Raw genomic sequence first — 16,653 nt, 5'->3', positions numbered from 1 at the left:
GAGTGGCGCTCCGAAAGCTAGTGTGCTTCCAATTAAGGTGGTAAAAACAATGACTGCAGATGCTGGAAACCAGATTCTGGATTAGTGGTGCTGGAAGAGCACAGCAGTTTGGGCAAAAGCCCTTCATCAGGGCTTTTGCCCGAAATGTCGATTTTGAATCTCCTTGGATGCTGCCTGACCTGCTGTGCTTTTCCAGCACCACTCTGATCTAAACTCTGGTTTCCAGCATCTGTAGTCCTCACTTTTGCCATATCCTTCTAATCCTTTCCTATCTATGTATTTGTCCAAATGCCTTTTAAATGTTGTTAATGTACCTGCCTCAACAACTTCCACTGGCAGCTCATTCCATATTGTGCCAGTCTCTGTGTAACAAAGTTGTCCCTCAGGTTCCCTTTTATTCTTTCCCCTCTAACCTTAAACTGATGCACTCTTGTCCTCGATTCCCCAACCGTAGGAAAAAGACTGAATGCATTCACCCAATCCATGCCTTTCATGATCTTATACATTTCTTTAAGACCCCCCTCAGTCTCCTACGCTCTTAGGAAAAAAAATCGTAGCTTGTCCAACCTCTCCCTATAACTCAGACTGTTGAGTCCTGACAACATCCTTGTAAATTTCTTCTGCACTCTTTCCAGTTTAATAACATCCTTCCTATAGCAAGGTGACCAAAGCAAAACACAATACACCAAGTGCGGCCTCACCAACGTCCTGTACAGCTGCAACATAACTTCCCCACTTCTACACTCAGTGCCCTGACTGATGAGGGCCAGTGTATCAACAGCCTTCTTCACTGCCTTGTCTACCTGGGACTCCACTTTCAGAGAACTGTGCACCTGAACTCCAAGGTCCCTCTGTTCCACTACACTCCTTAAGGCCCTACCATTCACCATGAAACTCCTACCTTGACTTGACTTTTCAAAATGCAAGACCTCACATTTGTCCATATTAATCTCCATTTGCCATTTCTCGGCCCACTTCCCCAGCTGATCAAGGTCCTGCCCAATGTCTGATAACCTACCCCACTGTCCATGGTAGCATGTCAGTAAATTGTTTTGAACTATTAAAGTATTTTACACACCTGTATTGTCATTTCAAGAACTTCAGCTGCAGCAATAAAGCAAGTAAGAAAACAGCAACAAAACGTTTGGAGGTGGTAACCAGTGTCAATGTTCTGAAGACTTGAGTTCAAAGGCCATGGTAACTCAAGAAAGTTAAATATTAAATTTCACAATAAATAAATCTACTAATCTGCAAATCCTCTATGCTGGAGAGCAACTTGGAGTGGGAGGGGAAAGTGAAGAGAATGAAAAGGGAAAGAGAGGAAGAGAACTGGAAACAAGAAAGCTTGAAGTTTGTAGAAAAAGTACACAAAGAGAAATAGAATTTAAAAAAAAAGAAATTTCCAGCAATGGATTCATGATCATCATTAGACCCTTAATTCCAGATTCTTTTTTGAATTCAAATTCCACTATTGGCCATGGAAGGATTCAAACCCAAGTTCCCAGAACATTAAATAAATTCCTGGGATTAATAGCCTGGTAACAATACCACTAAGCCTTTGTCTCTTGTCTCCCCATATGCTGAGATGCTATATGACCAATATCCTGGTCTGTTTCCTGATTTTGCTGTGACAGATCTCAAGCTCATAGAATTAGACAGGTAGTATAAGAGTCTATGAGAAAGGGATGTTTATCTTTCCAATCTAATACATACTGTGCCAATTTGCATGTGGCTTAGGTAGTATTCCTGTGATTATTAAGAATTAAATTAAATCTATGGCACTGAATGACATAGGGTCACATGATGTGGAGTCTGTGTGGGTGGAGTTGAGGAACCACAAAGGCAAAAAAAACCATTATGGGAGTTATGTACAGACCACCCAGCAGTGGTCAGGATCAGGGACACAAGATGTACCAGGAAATAGATAGGGCATGTCAGAAAGGCAAGGTCACGATGATCATGAGGGACTTCAATATGCAAATGGACTGGTTGAATTATTTTTTAGATTAGATTACTTACAGTGTGGAAACAGGCCCTTCGGCCCAACAAGTCCATACCGACCCACTGAAGCACAACCCACCCAGACCCATTCCCCTACATTTACCCCCTCACCACACTATGGGCAATTTAGCATTGCCAATTCACCTAACCTGCACATTTTTGGACTGTGGGAGGAAACCAGAGCACCCGGAGGAAACCCACGCAGACACAGGGAGAATGTGCAAACTCCACACAGTCGCCTGAGGCAGGAATTGAACCCAGGTCTCTGACGCTGTGAGGCAGCAGTGCTAACCACTGTGCCACCGTGAATTATGTTGCCAGTGGATCCAAAGAAAGGAAATTCATGGAAAGTTTGCAGGATAGCTTTTTGGAACAGCTTGTGATGGAGCCCACAAGGGAGCAGACTATTCTGGATTTAGTGCTCGGTAATGAGCCAGACTTTATAAAAGATCTTAAAGTAGGGGAACACTTAGGAGGCAGTGATCATAATATGGTAGAGTTCAGTCTGCAGTTTGAAAGAGAGAAGGCAAAATCGGATGTAATGGTGTTACAGTTAAATAAAGGTAATTACAGGGACATGAGAGAGGAACTGATGAACATCGACTGGAAGCAGAGCCTAGTGGGAAGACAGTAGAGCAACAATGGCAGGAGTTTCTGGGTGTAGTTGAGGACACAGTACAGAAATTCATCCCTCAGAAAAGGAAAATTATTCAGGGAGGGATTAGACAGCCATGGCTGACAAAGGAAGTCAGGAAATGTATCAAAGAAAAAGGGAGATCCTATAAAGTGGCCAAGAGCACTGGGAAATGAGAAGATTGGGAAGACTACAAAGACAAACTGAGGATAACAAAGAGAGAAATAAGGAAGGAGAGGATCAAATATGAAGGTAAGCTTGCCAGTAATATTAGAAATGATAGTAAACGTTTCTTACAACACATAAGAAACAAACAAGAGGCAAAAGTAGACATTGAGCTGCTCCAAATTGATGCAGGAAGGCTAGTGATGGGAGGTAAGGAAATAGCTGATGAACTTAATAACTACTTTGTGTCTTCCCAGTGGAAGACATGAGTAATATCCCAACAATTAAGGATAGTCTGGGGCAGAGATGAGTATTGTATCCATTACAAAACAGAAAGTGCTAGAAAAGCTAAAAGGTCATAAAATTGATAAACTTCCTGGCCCCGATGAGCCACATCCTAGAGTTCTGAGGGGGGTGGCTGAAGAAATAGTGGACACGTTGGTTGTAATGTTTCAAAACTCACTGGGGTCAGGGAAAGTCCCAGATGATTGGAAAATCGCTGTTGTAACCCCCTTGTTCAAGAAAGGATCAAGACAAAAGATGGAAAATTATAGGCCGATTACTCTAACCTCGGTTGGAGGTAAAATTCTAGAATCCATTGTTAAGGATGAGATTTCTAAATTCTTAGAAGTGCAATGTTGGATTAGAACAAGTCAGCGTGGATTTAGTAAGAGGAGGTTATGCCTGACAAACCTGTAAGAATTCTTTGAAGAGATAACCAGTAGGTTAGACCAGGGAAGCCCGGTGAATGTTATCTAGGACCCTTGGACACAGCGTTAGAATTAGAGGGGGTCAGTTTAGAATAGAAATGAGGAGACATTTCTTCAGCCAGAGAGAGGTGGGTCTGTGAAATTCATTGCTGGAGAGCATGGAGGTCGGGACGTTAAATGTCTTCAACACAGAGATTGATAAATTGATAAATTCTTGATCTCGCAAAGAATGAGGGGATGTGGGGAGAGTGCGGGTAAGTGGAGTTGAATTTCCCACCAGCCATGATCTTGTGGTCTTGTGGTCTTTTATACTTGTGATAATTACTGGGATTATTCCTGTGATTATTACTTCTTTGGTTGCATTTTGTAATTTAGCTCCAGCTGCTCATAATCCCTCAACGAAACATCCTCCCATTCATAAAACATTTACCAGGATGTTGCCAGCAGGATTTGATGTGGTTCTGTTCGCTGAGCTGGGAATTTGTGTTGCAGACGTTTCGTTCCCTGTCTAGGTGACATCCTCAGTGCTTGGGAGCCTCCTGTGAAGCGCTTCTGTGATGTTTCCTCCGGCATTTGTAGTGGTTTGAATCTGCCGCTTCCGGTTGTCAGTTCCAGCTGTCCGCTGCAGTGGCCGGTATATTGGGTCCAGGTCGATGTGCTTATTGATTGAATCTGTGGATGAGTGCCATGCCTCTAGGAATTCCCTGGCTGTTCTCTGTTTAGCTTGTCCTATAATCGTAGTGTTGTCCCAGTAGAACTCATGTTCTACATGGACAGCTGGAACTGACAACCGGAAGCGGCAGATACAAATCACTATAAATGCCGGAGGAAAGATCACAGAAGCGCTTCACAGGAGGCTCCCAAGCACTGAGGATGTCACCTACACAGGGGACGAAACGTCTGCAACACAAATTCCCAGCTCGGCGAACAGAACCACAACAATGAGCACCCAAGATATAAATCTTCTCCCAAACTTTGAGGAGGATTTGAATTATAAGGAGAGGCTGGAATGTAGCAGATTGAGAGGTGACCTTGTCGAGGTTTATAAAATCATGAGGGGTGTAGATGAAGTGAATGGCAGGTGTCTTTTCTTTAGGATGGGGGATTTCAAGACTAGGGGCATATTTTTAGGATCGCTCAACTTAAACATCTCTGATCTAAACTTCAGTAGGGAGTGGGTCTCCCAGTTCATCCATGGTTTCCCATTGTGGAACATTTGGATTTACTTCTATGGCACGCAGTCTTTTACGCACTCAGTAATGAAGTCTGTGATGGTAGTGGCATACTCATTTAGATTCGCCACTAACTAAGTGACGATGGATCAGTCCACCGACTCTGACCAGTCCACCGACTCTGACCAGTCCACCAACTCTGACCAGTCCACCGACTCGGACCAGTCCACCGACTCTGACCAGTCCACCGACTCGGACCAGTCCACCAACTCTGACCAGTCCACCAACTCTGACCAGTCCACCGACTCGGACCAGTCCACCGACTCGGACCAGTCACCTAGAATGATGATTTATTTCCAAGTCAATAAGGTTCCACAAGCAGTTGGGAGAAAGTGCATCCTGAGTGAGTCATAACCAACTCTGTACGACTTTCAGTTCTGTTTGTCAGCCGAGAGGAGAGGCATAGCACGGTGATCTGATTTTCCAAAGTGTGGATGGAGGTGGAGCAGAAGGCATCTTTGATGGTTGTGTGGCAAATAGAGACTAATACAGATAAGTGTGAGGCCTCGCATTTTGGAAAGTCAAATCAAGGTAGGAGTTTCATGGTGAATGGCGGGGCCTTAAGGAGTGTCGTGGAACAGAGGGACCTTGGAGTTCAAGTGCACGGTTCTCTGAAAGTGGAGTCCCAGGTAGACAGGACAGTGAAGAAAGCTTTTGGCACACTGTCTTTCATCTGTCAGGGCACTGAGTATAGAAGTTTGAAAGTTATGTTGCAGTTGTACAGGATGTTGGTGAGGCCACACTTGGAGTTTTGTGTTCAGTTGTGGTCACCTTGCTATAGGAAGGATGTTATTAAACTGGAAAGAGTGCAGAAGGAATTTACCAGGATGTTGCCAGGACTCAACAATCTGAGTTATCGGGAGAGGTTGGCCAAGCTAGGACTTCTTCTCTTGACAGCGTAGGAGATTGAGGGGGGATCTTATAGAAGTGTATCAGATCATGAGAAGCATGGAAAGGGTGAATGTACTCAGTCTTTTTCCCAGGGTTGGGGAATCAAAGACTAGAAGTTATCAGTTTAAGGAAAGAGGGGAAAGAATAAAAGTGAAGCTGAGGCAACTTTTTTACACAGAGGGTGGTACACATGTGGAATGAGCTGCCAGTGGAAGTGGTTGAGGTGGGTACATTAACAACATTTAAAAGGCATTTGGACAAATATATGGATAGGAAAGGTTTAGAAGGATATGGATCAAGTGCAGTGGAATGGATGGACATTTTGGTCGGCATGGACCAATTTGGGCCGAAGGGCCTGTGTCCGTTCTGTAGGACTCTGTGACTCAATGATCAAGGATGTTCGTACCTTTGGTGGGACAGGAAACGTGTTCCTATGTATTGGTAACACATTGGCCTGATTGAAGTCACTGGCTACATGAGCTTGGCATCAGGGATTCCATCTCAAGTGTTGTGCCCTTCACTTCCACATGTACACTGCCATCAGGATAGCAGGAGGAACCTCGTGCAGCAGGGGTGGTCGGGACGACACTTTACTATGAGATATTCCAAATGGTCATATGATCGTGTTATTAAGGGGGTTTCAAGTTTTTGACCCAATGACACTGAACAAATGATAATTTATTTCCTAGTCAGTAAGCAGGTGGGAGAAGGCATGTCTCAAGTGAGACACAACCACAGTGTGTGTGTGTTTCGGAGAATTCTGTGCAGGGGGAATAGGTGTTTTTTGCTTTTTAGTAGTTTATAGTTTGTAAGAACTATATTCTACAGTCACAAGGATCAGGGAAAAACGGCCAAGAGGAATTTATATCATTTGATACTTGTCATCTTTGAAAAGTTTTAATTTAAAAAGGCTAAGTCATTGGCAGGATGGTTTAAGCCCATCGTGTGGTACTCTATGTGAAGTACAGCATATTTGCAGTGCCTGCAGGAAGTGTCTCTGATTTCAGCTCCTGATAGCCCAGGTTTCAGAGCTGGAACCGTGACTGGGGACACTGTGGAGCATCCGCAAAGCTGAGACAATCATGGGTTGCACATACAGAGAGGTGGTTACACAACAGGCTGAGCCTCCATAGGCAGGAAAAGAATGGGTGACCAGCAGAGGAAGAGGCCTTGGCAGGTCATCCAGGATTTTTCAAAATCAAGATAGCGGCGATGTAGGGCACTTCAGCCACAGCTCATCTGCTTCATCAATTTCTTTCTTTCTCTCTTTTTCCTCTCTGCTTTTTTATTCTTTCTCTTTCCTTTGTTCTTGGCAATGTCCTGAAATCCCAGCCTCAGCATGGAATTGGACACTTGGCCTTAGTGCGGACCCAGACTGGGCCTCAGCATGGAATTGGACACTTGGCCTTAGTGCGGACTCAGACTGGGCCTCAGCTTGGAATTGGACCCTCGGCCTTAGTGCGGACCCAGACTGGGCCTCAGCATGGAATTGGACCCTTGGCCTTAGTGCAGACTCAGACTGGGCCTCAGCATGGAATTGGACCCTCGGCCTTAGTGTGGACCCAGACTGGGCCTCAGCATGGAACTGGACCCTCGGCCTTACTGCGGACCCAGACTGGGCCTCAGCATGGAATTGGACCCTCGGCCTTAGTGCGGACTCAGACTGGGCCTCAGCATGGAATTGGACACTTGTCCTTAGTGCGGACTCAGAATGGGCCTCAGCTTGGAATTGGACACTTGGCCTTAGTGCGGACTCAGACTGGGCCTCAGCATGGAATTGGACCCTCGGCCTTAGTGCGGACCTAGACTGGGCCTCAGCATGGAATTGGACACTTGGCCTTAGTGCGGACTCAGACTGGGCCTCAGCATGGAATTAGACCCTCGGCCTTAGTGCGGACTCAGAATGGGCCTCAGCATGGACTTGGACCCTCGGCCTTAGTGTGGACTCAGAATGGGCCTCAGCTTGGAATTGGACCCTCGGCCTTAGTGTGGACTCAGGATGGGTCTCAGCATGGAATTAGACCCTCGGCCTTAGTGCAGACTCAGAGTGGGCCTCAGCATGGACATTCTTTTGGCCTGGGGTAGTGGTCTTAGCCTGGTGTGGCAGTCTTTCAACCGAGTAGGGTGTTTTCCTGGTTTCCTGGCTCATGTGACGGTCTCTCAGTCCAGCACGGTGATCTCTCAGCCTGACATGGTGGTCTCTCGGCTCAGCCTGTCCTCGATGTGAACTTTCAACCTAGGTGATTCCAGAATGGTCTCCAGGCCTAAAGACACTCAAAGGGAAGCTTGGCGCGGTCTGGGGTCAAGGGCCAGTGTGGGCTGGGAGCTGGGTGTCACTGTGGACTGGGGGCTGGGTGTCAGTGTGGACTGGGGGCTGGGTGTTGGTGTGGACTGGGGGCTGGATGTCCATGTGGACTGTAGTTGTGGGACTATTAGTCTGGCGTTTCTCTCCTGTCTACTTTACTCCTACCATCTGCCATGCTGGACGTTTTATTTTTGTATTTTTCCGGTTTTTTTTCCCTCAGAAATTGACCTCAAGAATCTGTGCCCAGATACCTTGTACCCATGATGGCATCGTACGTGATGTCTTATCAACATGTACTGTAGTCATGATGAGTACTTGTGACAGTTAAGCTAATTTTATTCACTTTTTACCATTCAAAAATATACCCGAATCATAAAAACTATCTTTGTATATTTACATAATTACAAACGCAGTTCCGTCTGTACAGGAGCGTATCAAATGCACAAACAAACATTGGAGTTTGACTCTACCTCAACAAACTAAAGGCTTCTCTTACAGATACAAGTCTATATTTCCATGTGTTTGAGGCACTGGGAGGGTTTGATTACTGAACCGATCCCCATTTCTCTTCAGCGTGAATCCCTCAGAAGGTGGTCTTTCCCCACTGCACCTTGGTAGGAGCTGCACCAGGCTTTAGTGCGTCCCTCAGTACGTAGCCCTGGACCTTGGCATGTGCCAGTCTGCAACACTCAGACAAGGTCAACCCCTTGCTTTGGAAGACCAACAGGTTTCGGGCAGAACAATGAATGGTCCTCCAGGCGCAGTTGACGTTTGTCTCGGTGTGTGTCCCGGGGAACAGTCCATAGAGCACAGAGCCCCGCGTCACAGCACTGCTGGGGACAATCCTTGCTATCCCCACTTACTGAAATGTTGCTTTAATATCAAGGGCTATGATCTTCAGGTCTCCTCTGGAATGTGATTTGACTCACAAAGCTCATTTTGCTACAACATGACTTATACCTTCCTCTGCAAACCTGCGCTATAGAAAGTCGCACTTCGGAAAACCGCTGTAGAAAATCACGCTGTTGAAGATCGCTGATAGGAAATCACTCTACCCGCTCAGTAGAAAGTTTGCGTTATCCAAACACCGTCTGCAATTCATCAATTGCATTATAGCCAATTTGCACTAATGAAATGCACGGTATACTAGAACAGTCTATACTGTTTAGATTCATACATGAATGATTCTGAGGGTAAGCTTAGAGAATGTATAGAACGAAAGGCCAGTGTCAATCAGTACACTTAGTCGATTGAGTATAATGGACAAAAAATGAAGAAGAGAATGTTGGTATGTTTCAGTTTCTTTGGCGCCACAGGAATTCAAACCTCTTGCTAAAAGTGCTTAACCAAGCCCTTGATTTGTTTAATGCACTAATTACGGAGATTGCTCCATATTGCACCTTACTGGAGGTAGCTGTCTCTATATAATAAACACGCAGGTATTGTGTGAACTCCTGGTTGACTGGGTATATTTGTGACAGATTTATTCATGGAAAGCTAGCGAGGATGGAGAGAGCAACTGATTGTCAGATTGTAATGAGCCGCATGGAAGGAAGGGAAGATTATGACAGACTCATCGTTGGTTCACCTTGCTTCATTCACCGCACAGCTGGTGTTATTTGTACTTGCCTTTGAAGTTTTCCAGGTCACACATAAATTTGCAGAGGCGGGGGCAGACTAACTGAACGTATGAGGTCACTCTGTTGCGGATAATTGAAGGAACATTTTTACTGCTGAGAGGAGTGGAGCATAGGTGCCTTAGTGATATTTGCCGACACATAACACAGATTACAGAGCTCATAATGAAGTGTGCTGCAGGAAATGTGTCTGTCTCAGAGGTACTGTGATGAGGCGTACAGTCTGTGAAAGTCACAGCCAGACATTCTTGGATGAGTTAGCTGCTATCAATCAGCTCGCAGAGTGGGATGCAAAGGCTCTAAACCTGGATTTGCAGTTTGTCTGGTTTCTGTGTGTTCAGCCAGATAGACATTCTAGATGGTCCAGGGCTAGGGAGTGGAAAGAATGGATAAGTATCCTGTTTTTGATTGTGGGACAATGTTGTCTGCAAACATGCGAGTCTTGGCCTGAAATTGTCTAAGCATGGAGTCTGGTTTACCACACCTTATTTGACACACCTGCTACTGAAGGGCAATAGTACCTCAGTTGTTTGGGGGCATTCTGGCTAAGATTGCAGACGATACAAAGATAGGTAGAGAGACAGGTAGCATTGAGGAGGTGGGGAGGCTGCAGAAGGATTTGACACGTTAGGAGAACGGGCAAAGAAGTGGCAGATGGAGTACAAAGTGGGAAAGTGTGAGGTCACACACTTTGATAGGAAGGATAGAGGCACGGACTATTTTCTAAAGAGGGAGAAACTTCAGAAGTCTGAAGTGCAAAGAGTCAAGGGAATCCCAGTCCAGGATTGTCTCGTGGTTGAGTCAATAGTTAGGAAGGCAAATGCAATGATGGCATTATTTTGAGAGGACTTGAATATAAAAGCAGGGATGTACTTCTGAGGCTCTGGTCAGGCCACATTCAGAGTATTGTGCGCAGTTTTGGGCCCCATATCTCAGGAAGGATGTACTGGCCCTGGAGTATGTTCAGAGGAGGTTCATGAGAATGGTCCCAGGAATGAAAAGCTTAACATATGAGGAATGTTTGAGGACTCTGGGTCTATACTCGATGGAGTTTAGAAAGATGAGGGCGATCTCATTGAAACTTACAGAATACTGAATGGCCTGATAAGATGTTGGGAAGATATTTCCATTGGTTGGAGAGACTAGGACTTGAGGACACAGCCTTAAGGGATGACCTTTTAGAATGGATAGAAGGAGAAATTTCTTCAGCCAGAGAGTGGTGAATCTCTGGAATTCACTGCCACAGAAAGCTGTGGAGGCCGGGTCATTTAGAATATTTAAGACAGAGGTAGATAGGTTCTTGAGTATCAAGGGGATCAAGGATTAAGGGGAGAAAACAGGAGAATGGGATTGAGAAACTGATCAGCCATGGTTGAATGGTGGAGCAGATTGATGGGCTGAATGGCCTAATGGCTACTCCTATATCTTATGGACTGGGTCAGGGTGGCATCTAGTCAGGTTATAGTAGAGAGGGTGAAAGTGTTTCTATATCTTAACCCCAGGGACCAACATCTTTACAGCATCAACTCCTCTCTCCATTGCAAACCTCTTTCTTTCCCTTCATTGGATCCATGTGTGTTCAATAATTTTCAGAAGCTACCTCACCTGTCTCTTCAAAGTTGAGCAAATAGAGGATTCTGGGTAATCCAAGATGGAGGATGGGAAGACTTTCTGGCTGTAACAGCTGCTCCTTTTTTGAGGTATTTCTGGTGTTGGAGGTGATTTCCTCGAATTCCAGGAGCAGCAATTACTGTTTTGTATGCTGTTGCATTGTTTTGGAACTTTGGGGAAAAAAATGTCAAAATAACAACAGTTTTAAAAGGGAGAAGAACAAACAAAGGAAGCACATGATGAAGTCATTGCAGGAGAGAGAGAGACAGAAAGATAGAGAACCTGCACAGTTACTGCCTTCACTGTTTGAATTCATGTATCGCTGGACATTGGAGTGCATCTGGGAAAATTTAAAAACAGTGCCATTCACAACTGATCTTAGAGGAACTGTTGGGCAAAGTTCACAGCACAGAATCAGGTGTTGGTGTGGACTGGGGGCTGGGTGTCAGTGTGGACTGGGTGCTGGGGTTGGTGTGGGCTGCGGGCTGGGTGTCAGTGTGGCCTGTGGGCTGGGTGTTGGTGTGGGCTGGAGGCTGTTGAGGGGAATAGTCTTCTGGGGATAGCAGCTGCAGCCAAATGTATTACGTAGCAGTTGGCTCCACTGAACAGGAGAATGGGTGGAAATGCAATAGTAATAGGAATTCAGTTGGAAGGGGAATTCAGTTGGGCGGCACGGTGGCACAGTGGTTAGCACTGTTGCCTCACAGCGCTAGAGACCCGGGTTCAATTCCCGCCTCAGGCGACTGTCTGTGTGGAGTTTGCACATTCTCCCCGTGTCTGCGTGGGTTTCCTCCGGGTGCTCCGGTTTCTTCCCACAGTCCAAAGATGTGCAGGTCAGGTGAATTGGCCATGCTAAATTGCCCGTAGTGTTAGGTAAGGGGTAAATGTAGGGGTATGGGCGGGTTGCGCTTCGGTGGGGCGGTGTGGACTTGTTGGGCCGAAGGGCCTGTTTCCACACTGTAAGTAATCTAATCTAAAAAGATCAGTGTTTCTGTGGCCACAAATGGATTCCAGGGTGGTATGTTGCCTCTCTGGTGCTAGGCTCAAGGATGTCTCAGCACGGCTACAGGATATTCTGGAGGAGAAGGATGAACAGCCAGTGGCTGGTACGATTAACATAGGTTAAAAATGAGATGAGGTCCTAAAAGCAAAATATAGGGAAAACAGGCTGTAAGCTAGGACCTCAGTAGTAATAATCTCAGGATTTCAATCAGAGCCACGTGGTAGTCATTGTAGAAATAGCAGGGTATTTTGAATGAACACATGGCTAAGGCGAATGTGAGGGCAAGGGTTTCCGATTCCTGGGGCATAATGACGAGTTCTGGGGGAGGTGGGACCAATATAAACTGGGCAGGTTACACCTGGCCAGGCCTGGACTGATGTCTAACGGGGAGGATATGTTAGAGCAGTTGGGGAGGATTTAAACTAAATTGGCAGAAGTTGTGAAGCAATGCAAAGTCAGAGGAAGGGGAATCCAGGGCAGGAACAAGAAACAGAAAGGGGAATAAGAGAAGTGATGGACAGAAAAAAACATGGGGCAGGATCAAACAGGGTTATGGACAAAAATAATGGGAATGGGACGAGCAATATTTAAAAGACAAGCCTTAAGGCTTTGAGCTTGAACATGTGGAGGATTTGCAATAAAGTGAATGAATTAATGATGCAGATAGGTGAAAACAGGGATGATACAGTCAGGAGTATGGAGACATGGCTAATGGGTGATCAGGAATGGGGATTGAACATCGAGGGGTGTTCAGCACATGGGAAGGACAGACAAAAAGGAAATGGTGGGGGAGTTGCATTACTGGTTAAAGAGGAAATTAACATAATAGTGAGGAAGGACGTTAGCTCCAGTGATGTGGAATCTGTGTGGTAAAGCTGAGAAACACTAAGGAGCAAAAATCATTAATGGAGCCTGTATATATACTTCCAAATTGTAGGGATATGTTAGAAATGGCACCAAACTGGAAATTAGAGACATATGAAATAAAGGACCATCTGTAATAATGGGTGATTTTAATCTGAGATAGATTGAGCAAATACACAAACTCTTGACAGGTTTTAGTATCCGGCACCTCAGGAAACATTAGACTCCTGATACCTGAAAAAGCTGCAGGTCCACAAGCTGTGAGGAGAATTACTCATTGCTTTTCAACCGCCTCAATTTCATTTGCCTAGAAAAAATAACACATTCTTTCTACATACTGGGCCTAGACTTTGTCGGCAGGAATGAATGAATCAAACTTCCCAAATAATGGCATGATGTCAGAAATGCTTACCCCAACTTAAAGAAGACTCTTGTGAGCAAATTGTTTCAGAACATTTTTTTTCTCTTGTTGCCATTAAATAACTCCACAGAGGACGGTATCCTGTCACCAAGTCATCCTTTATTTACATGTGCATAGTACCTGACACTGGCCCATCTTCCTGAGAGCCCATTCTCAGAGTGAACAGAACCTCTGATGCTCCTGTTCACATCTGTCAGCCAGGGATCCCTGATTGGACCAGATTAAAAGCCCCAATCAGGGAACTCATGTTCTATGACCTTGTTACAATCAACACATCAAATTTCGAATGGAATGTATTTCAAAGTTTCATAATGTCTGCAATCAGAACTGATTCAACAACAGCACCAGCCAGACAGCAGTGGGGTTTTAGAAGATGTGTAAAGAACAGAGGTGAGGGTAGCACTGGATGAAGTATGACTGGATACTCTGAAAGCAGCAGCTCTCTGACTTAGGAAAGTAACTGAGTGAAAAGTACAGGAGGCCTGAGGGCAGTTAAGAGCTCAATCAGGCGATGACACACCCACCTGGCAGAAGGTTTTCGTTTACCGTTTTCATTTACTTCCAGCACGCTTTCCGAGGTGTCAACGGATGAGGAGCTACTGGCTTTGAGGAGTAACTTTTCGTGTTGGGCCAAGTACTGATCTGGTGTTTGCTTTGTCCGTCGAGCACAGTGGATCAGTTCCTGTTGTAACAGTGGCAGATTGGCCTGTAAGCAATAAAGGCCACAGTGAAAATAGGCCACTTGGTCCAACAATCCCACATCCTCTAAAATTCTTAACGTGATCTTTGCATCGTAGACTCTTTTACCATCTATCCATCTCCACCATTTCCTTCACCAAATGGCCCCAAAGTAATCCATTGGTGCTGTTAATGTCTCACTTACCCACATTCAAATCCAGTATTGATTCTGCTTCTACTCAAGGTACAAAGTGAATCAAAAACCTTCTTGTTCGGGATTTTGCTCCACAGCTACTAACACGTATTGGAAAATCTCATTTGAGGTTATGAGCTCACTTGTGTCATCATAAAAAGTGCTGCAATTCCACCTTCTTGCCAGGGGTGGCACTGCACTGCTCTCATTGGGTGAAAACCTTCATAAATTTATAAATGCATAAAAATGAACAAGATTTTGGAATGGTAAGATACAACAGGAAATGTGTGCTGATTTTTGGTGTTTAACAAATTACCTCCCAAGAATAAGATGCAGTGCAAGTTGCAGAATTGGGAAATTAAAAATAGATGGAATTATGGGTAGTGAGGAAGGTTGTTAAAGAATACAGTAGAATACAGATCAGTGGAAAGTTGATGGAGAGATGGCAGATGAAGTTTGATCCAGCAAGTGAGGTGATGCATTTTGTGAAGTCAAATGCAACAGGAAAGTAAATGGCAGGACACTTGGGGCATTGATATACAGTGAGATATTGGGGTGCAAGTCCATAGCTCCCTGAAAGTGGCAAGACAAGTGGATAAGATGGTAAAGAAGGCATATCTCATGGTTGCCTTCATTGGTCAGGGCATTGAGTTTAACAAACAATCAAGGTATCTTTCAATGTATAATTTCAGTTACATCACACTGTAAACTTCTGCTATAAATTCTGTGTCTTACAACTGTGTACTCCACAACCACCTGATGAAGAAGCGTCGCTCCGAAAGCTAATGCTTCCAATTAAACCTGTTGGACTATAACCTGGTGTTGTGTGATTTTTAACTTTGTACACCAGAGGATTAGACAGGGTCGACAGTGAAAGTCTTTTTCCTAGGATGCTGACGTCAGCGTGTATGAGGAGGCATAACTACAAATTGCGGGGTGATAGATTTAAGACAGATGTCAGAGGCAGGTTCTTTACGCAGAGCGTGGTAAGGGCGTGGAATGCCCTACGTGACAATGTAGTCAACTCAGCCACATTCGGGAGATTTAAACAATCCTTAGATAAGCACATGGATGATGATGGGATAGTGTAGGGGGACGAACTGAGAATAGTTCACAGGTCGGCACAACATTGAGGGCCAAAGGGCCTGTTCTGCGCTGTATTGTTCTATGTTCTACACCCCACTCCAACACCAGCATCTCCAAATCATGACGAGAATCCTTACAGTGTGGAAATGGGCCATTAGGCCCAACAAGTCCACACCGACCTTCTGAAGAGTAATCCACTGAGACCCATCCCCCTACCCTATTACTGTACATTTACCCGTGACTAACACACTTAACCTACGCATCTTTGAACTCTATGGGCAATTTAACATGGCTAATTTACCTAACCTGCACATCTTTGGATTGTGGGAGGAAACCAGAGCAAACCCACACAGACATTGGAGAACATGCAAACTCCACACAAATAGTTGCCTAAGGCTGGAATTGAACCCAGATCCCATGGCGCTATGAGGCAGCAGTGCTAACCACTGAACCACCATGATGCTGCTGCTGCCTACCTTTAGAAATGGAATGACAAAGGGTCTCAGAGGAAAGTTTGTTGCTTCCTGAAGCTTCGAATGGAATTCCTCAATGGTCCAGGTGGAATTCTGCACAAATGATAAAAAATTAGAATAATATATGATCAGCTCGGATCACTGAACACAGACACACATTGACACAGCACACCAACTCCATCCAATCAGTGCACAACATAGAGATACCAAACATAACCTTGGCCAGGAACGGAGAAACAAAATGCTAGACCCATAGTCAGACAGCATAGAAACAGGCCCTTCAGCCCACCATGTGTATGCTGACCAACAAATGTCAAACTTAAATACACTAATTTACTTGGTCCATAGCCCAGATCATTCTTAAGGGCCTCCATCTCTCTGGCTAAGATAAAAGGTAGGGAGGAGGGACTTGGGGGAGGGGCGTTGGAAATGTGATAGGTGGAAGGAGGTCAACTGCCACCAGGACAGAACCCCACTGGTCCTCACCTACCACCCCACCAACCTCCATATACAGCGTATCATCCACCGTCATTTCCGCCACCTCCAAACGGACCCCACTACCAGGGATATATTTCCCTCCCCTCCCCTATCAGCATACCAAAAAGACCACTCTCTCCGTGACTCCCTCGTCAGGTCAACACCCCCCACCAACCCAACCTCCACTCCCGGCACCTTCCCCTGCAACCGCAAGAAATGCAAAACTTGCGCCCACACCTCCCCCCTTACTTCCCTCCAAGGCCCCAAGGGAT

At 45.3% G+C, this 16,653-nt stretch overlaps 1 protein-coding gene across 1 annotated transcript in view; it reads right to left on the bottom strand.

The window, feature by feature from the left end:
• The window catches only part of LOC122558705 (protein CBFA2T3-like), an 86,955-nt gene that overhangs the window by 46,623 nt on the left and 23,679 nt on the right, over positions 1-16,653 (bottom strand). The window contains exons 3-5 of the mRNA XM_043707497.1: positions 15,908-15,997; positions 13,936-14,180; positions 9,568-9,671 (exon numbers count right to left, since the gene is read on the bottom strand). Coding sequence (XP_043563432.1) covers positions 9,568-9,671; positions 13,936-14,180; positions 15,908-15,997 — 439 coding nt within the window. The remainder of the gene's footprint in view (positions 1-9,567; positions 9,672-13,935; positions 14,181-15,907; positions 15,998-16,653) is intronic.

The sequence above is a fragment of the Chiloscyllium plagiosum genome, chromosome 17 (assembly GCF_004010195.1).
Source record: "Chiloscyllium plagiosum isolate BGI_BamShark_2017 chromosome 17, ASM401019v2, whole genome shotgun sequence".
Lineage (NCBI taxonomy): Eukaryota > Metazoa > Chordata > Chondrichthyes > Orectolobiformes > Hemiscylliidae > Chiloscyllium > Chiloscyllium plagiosum.
Note: the sequence above shows the minus strand (reverse complement) of the source record. Positions and strands in the feature narration are given on the sequence as shown.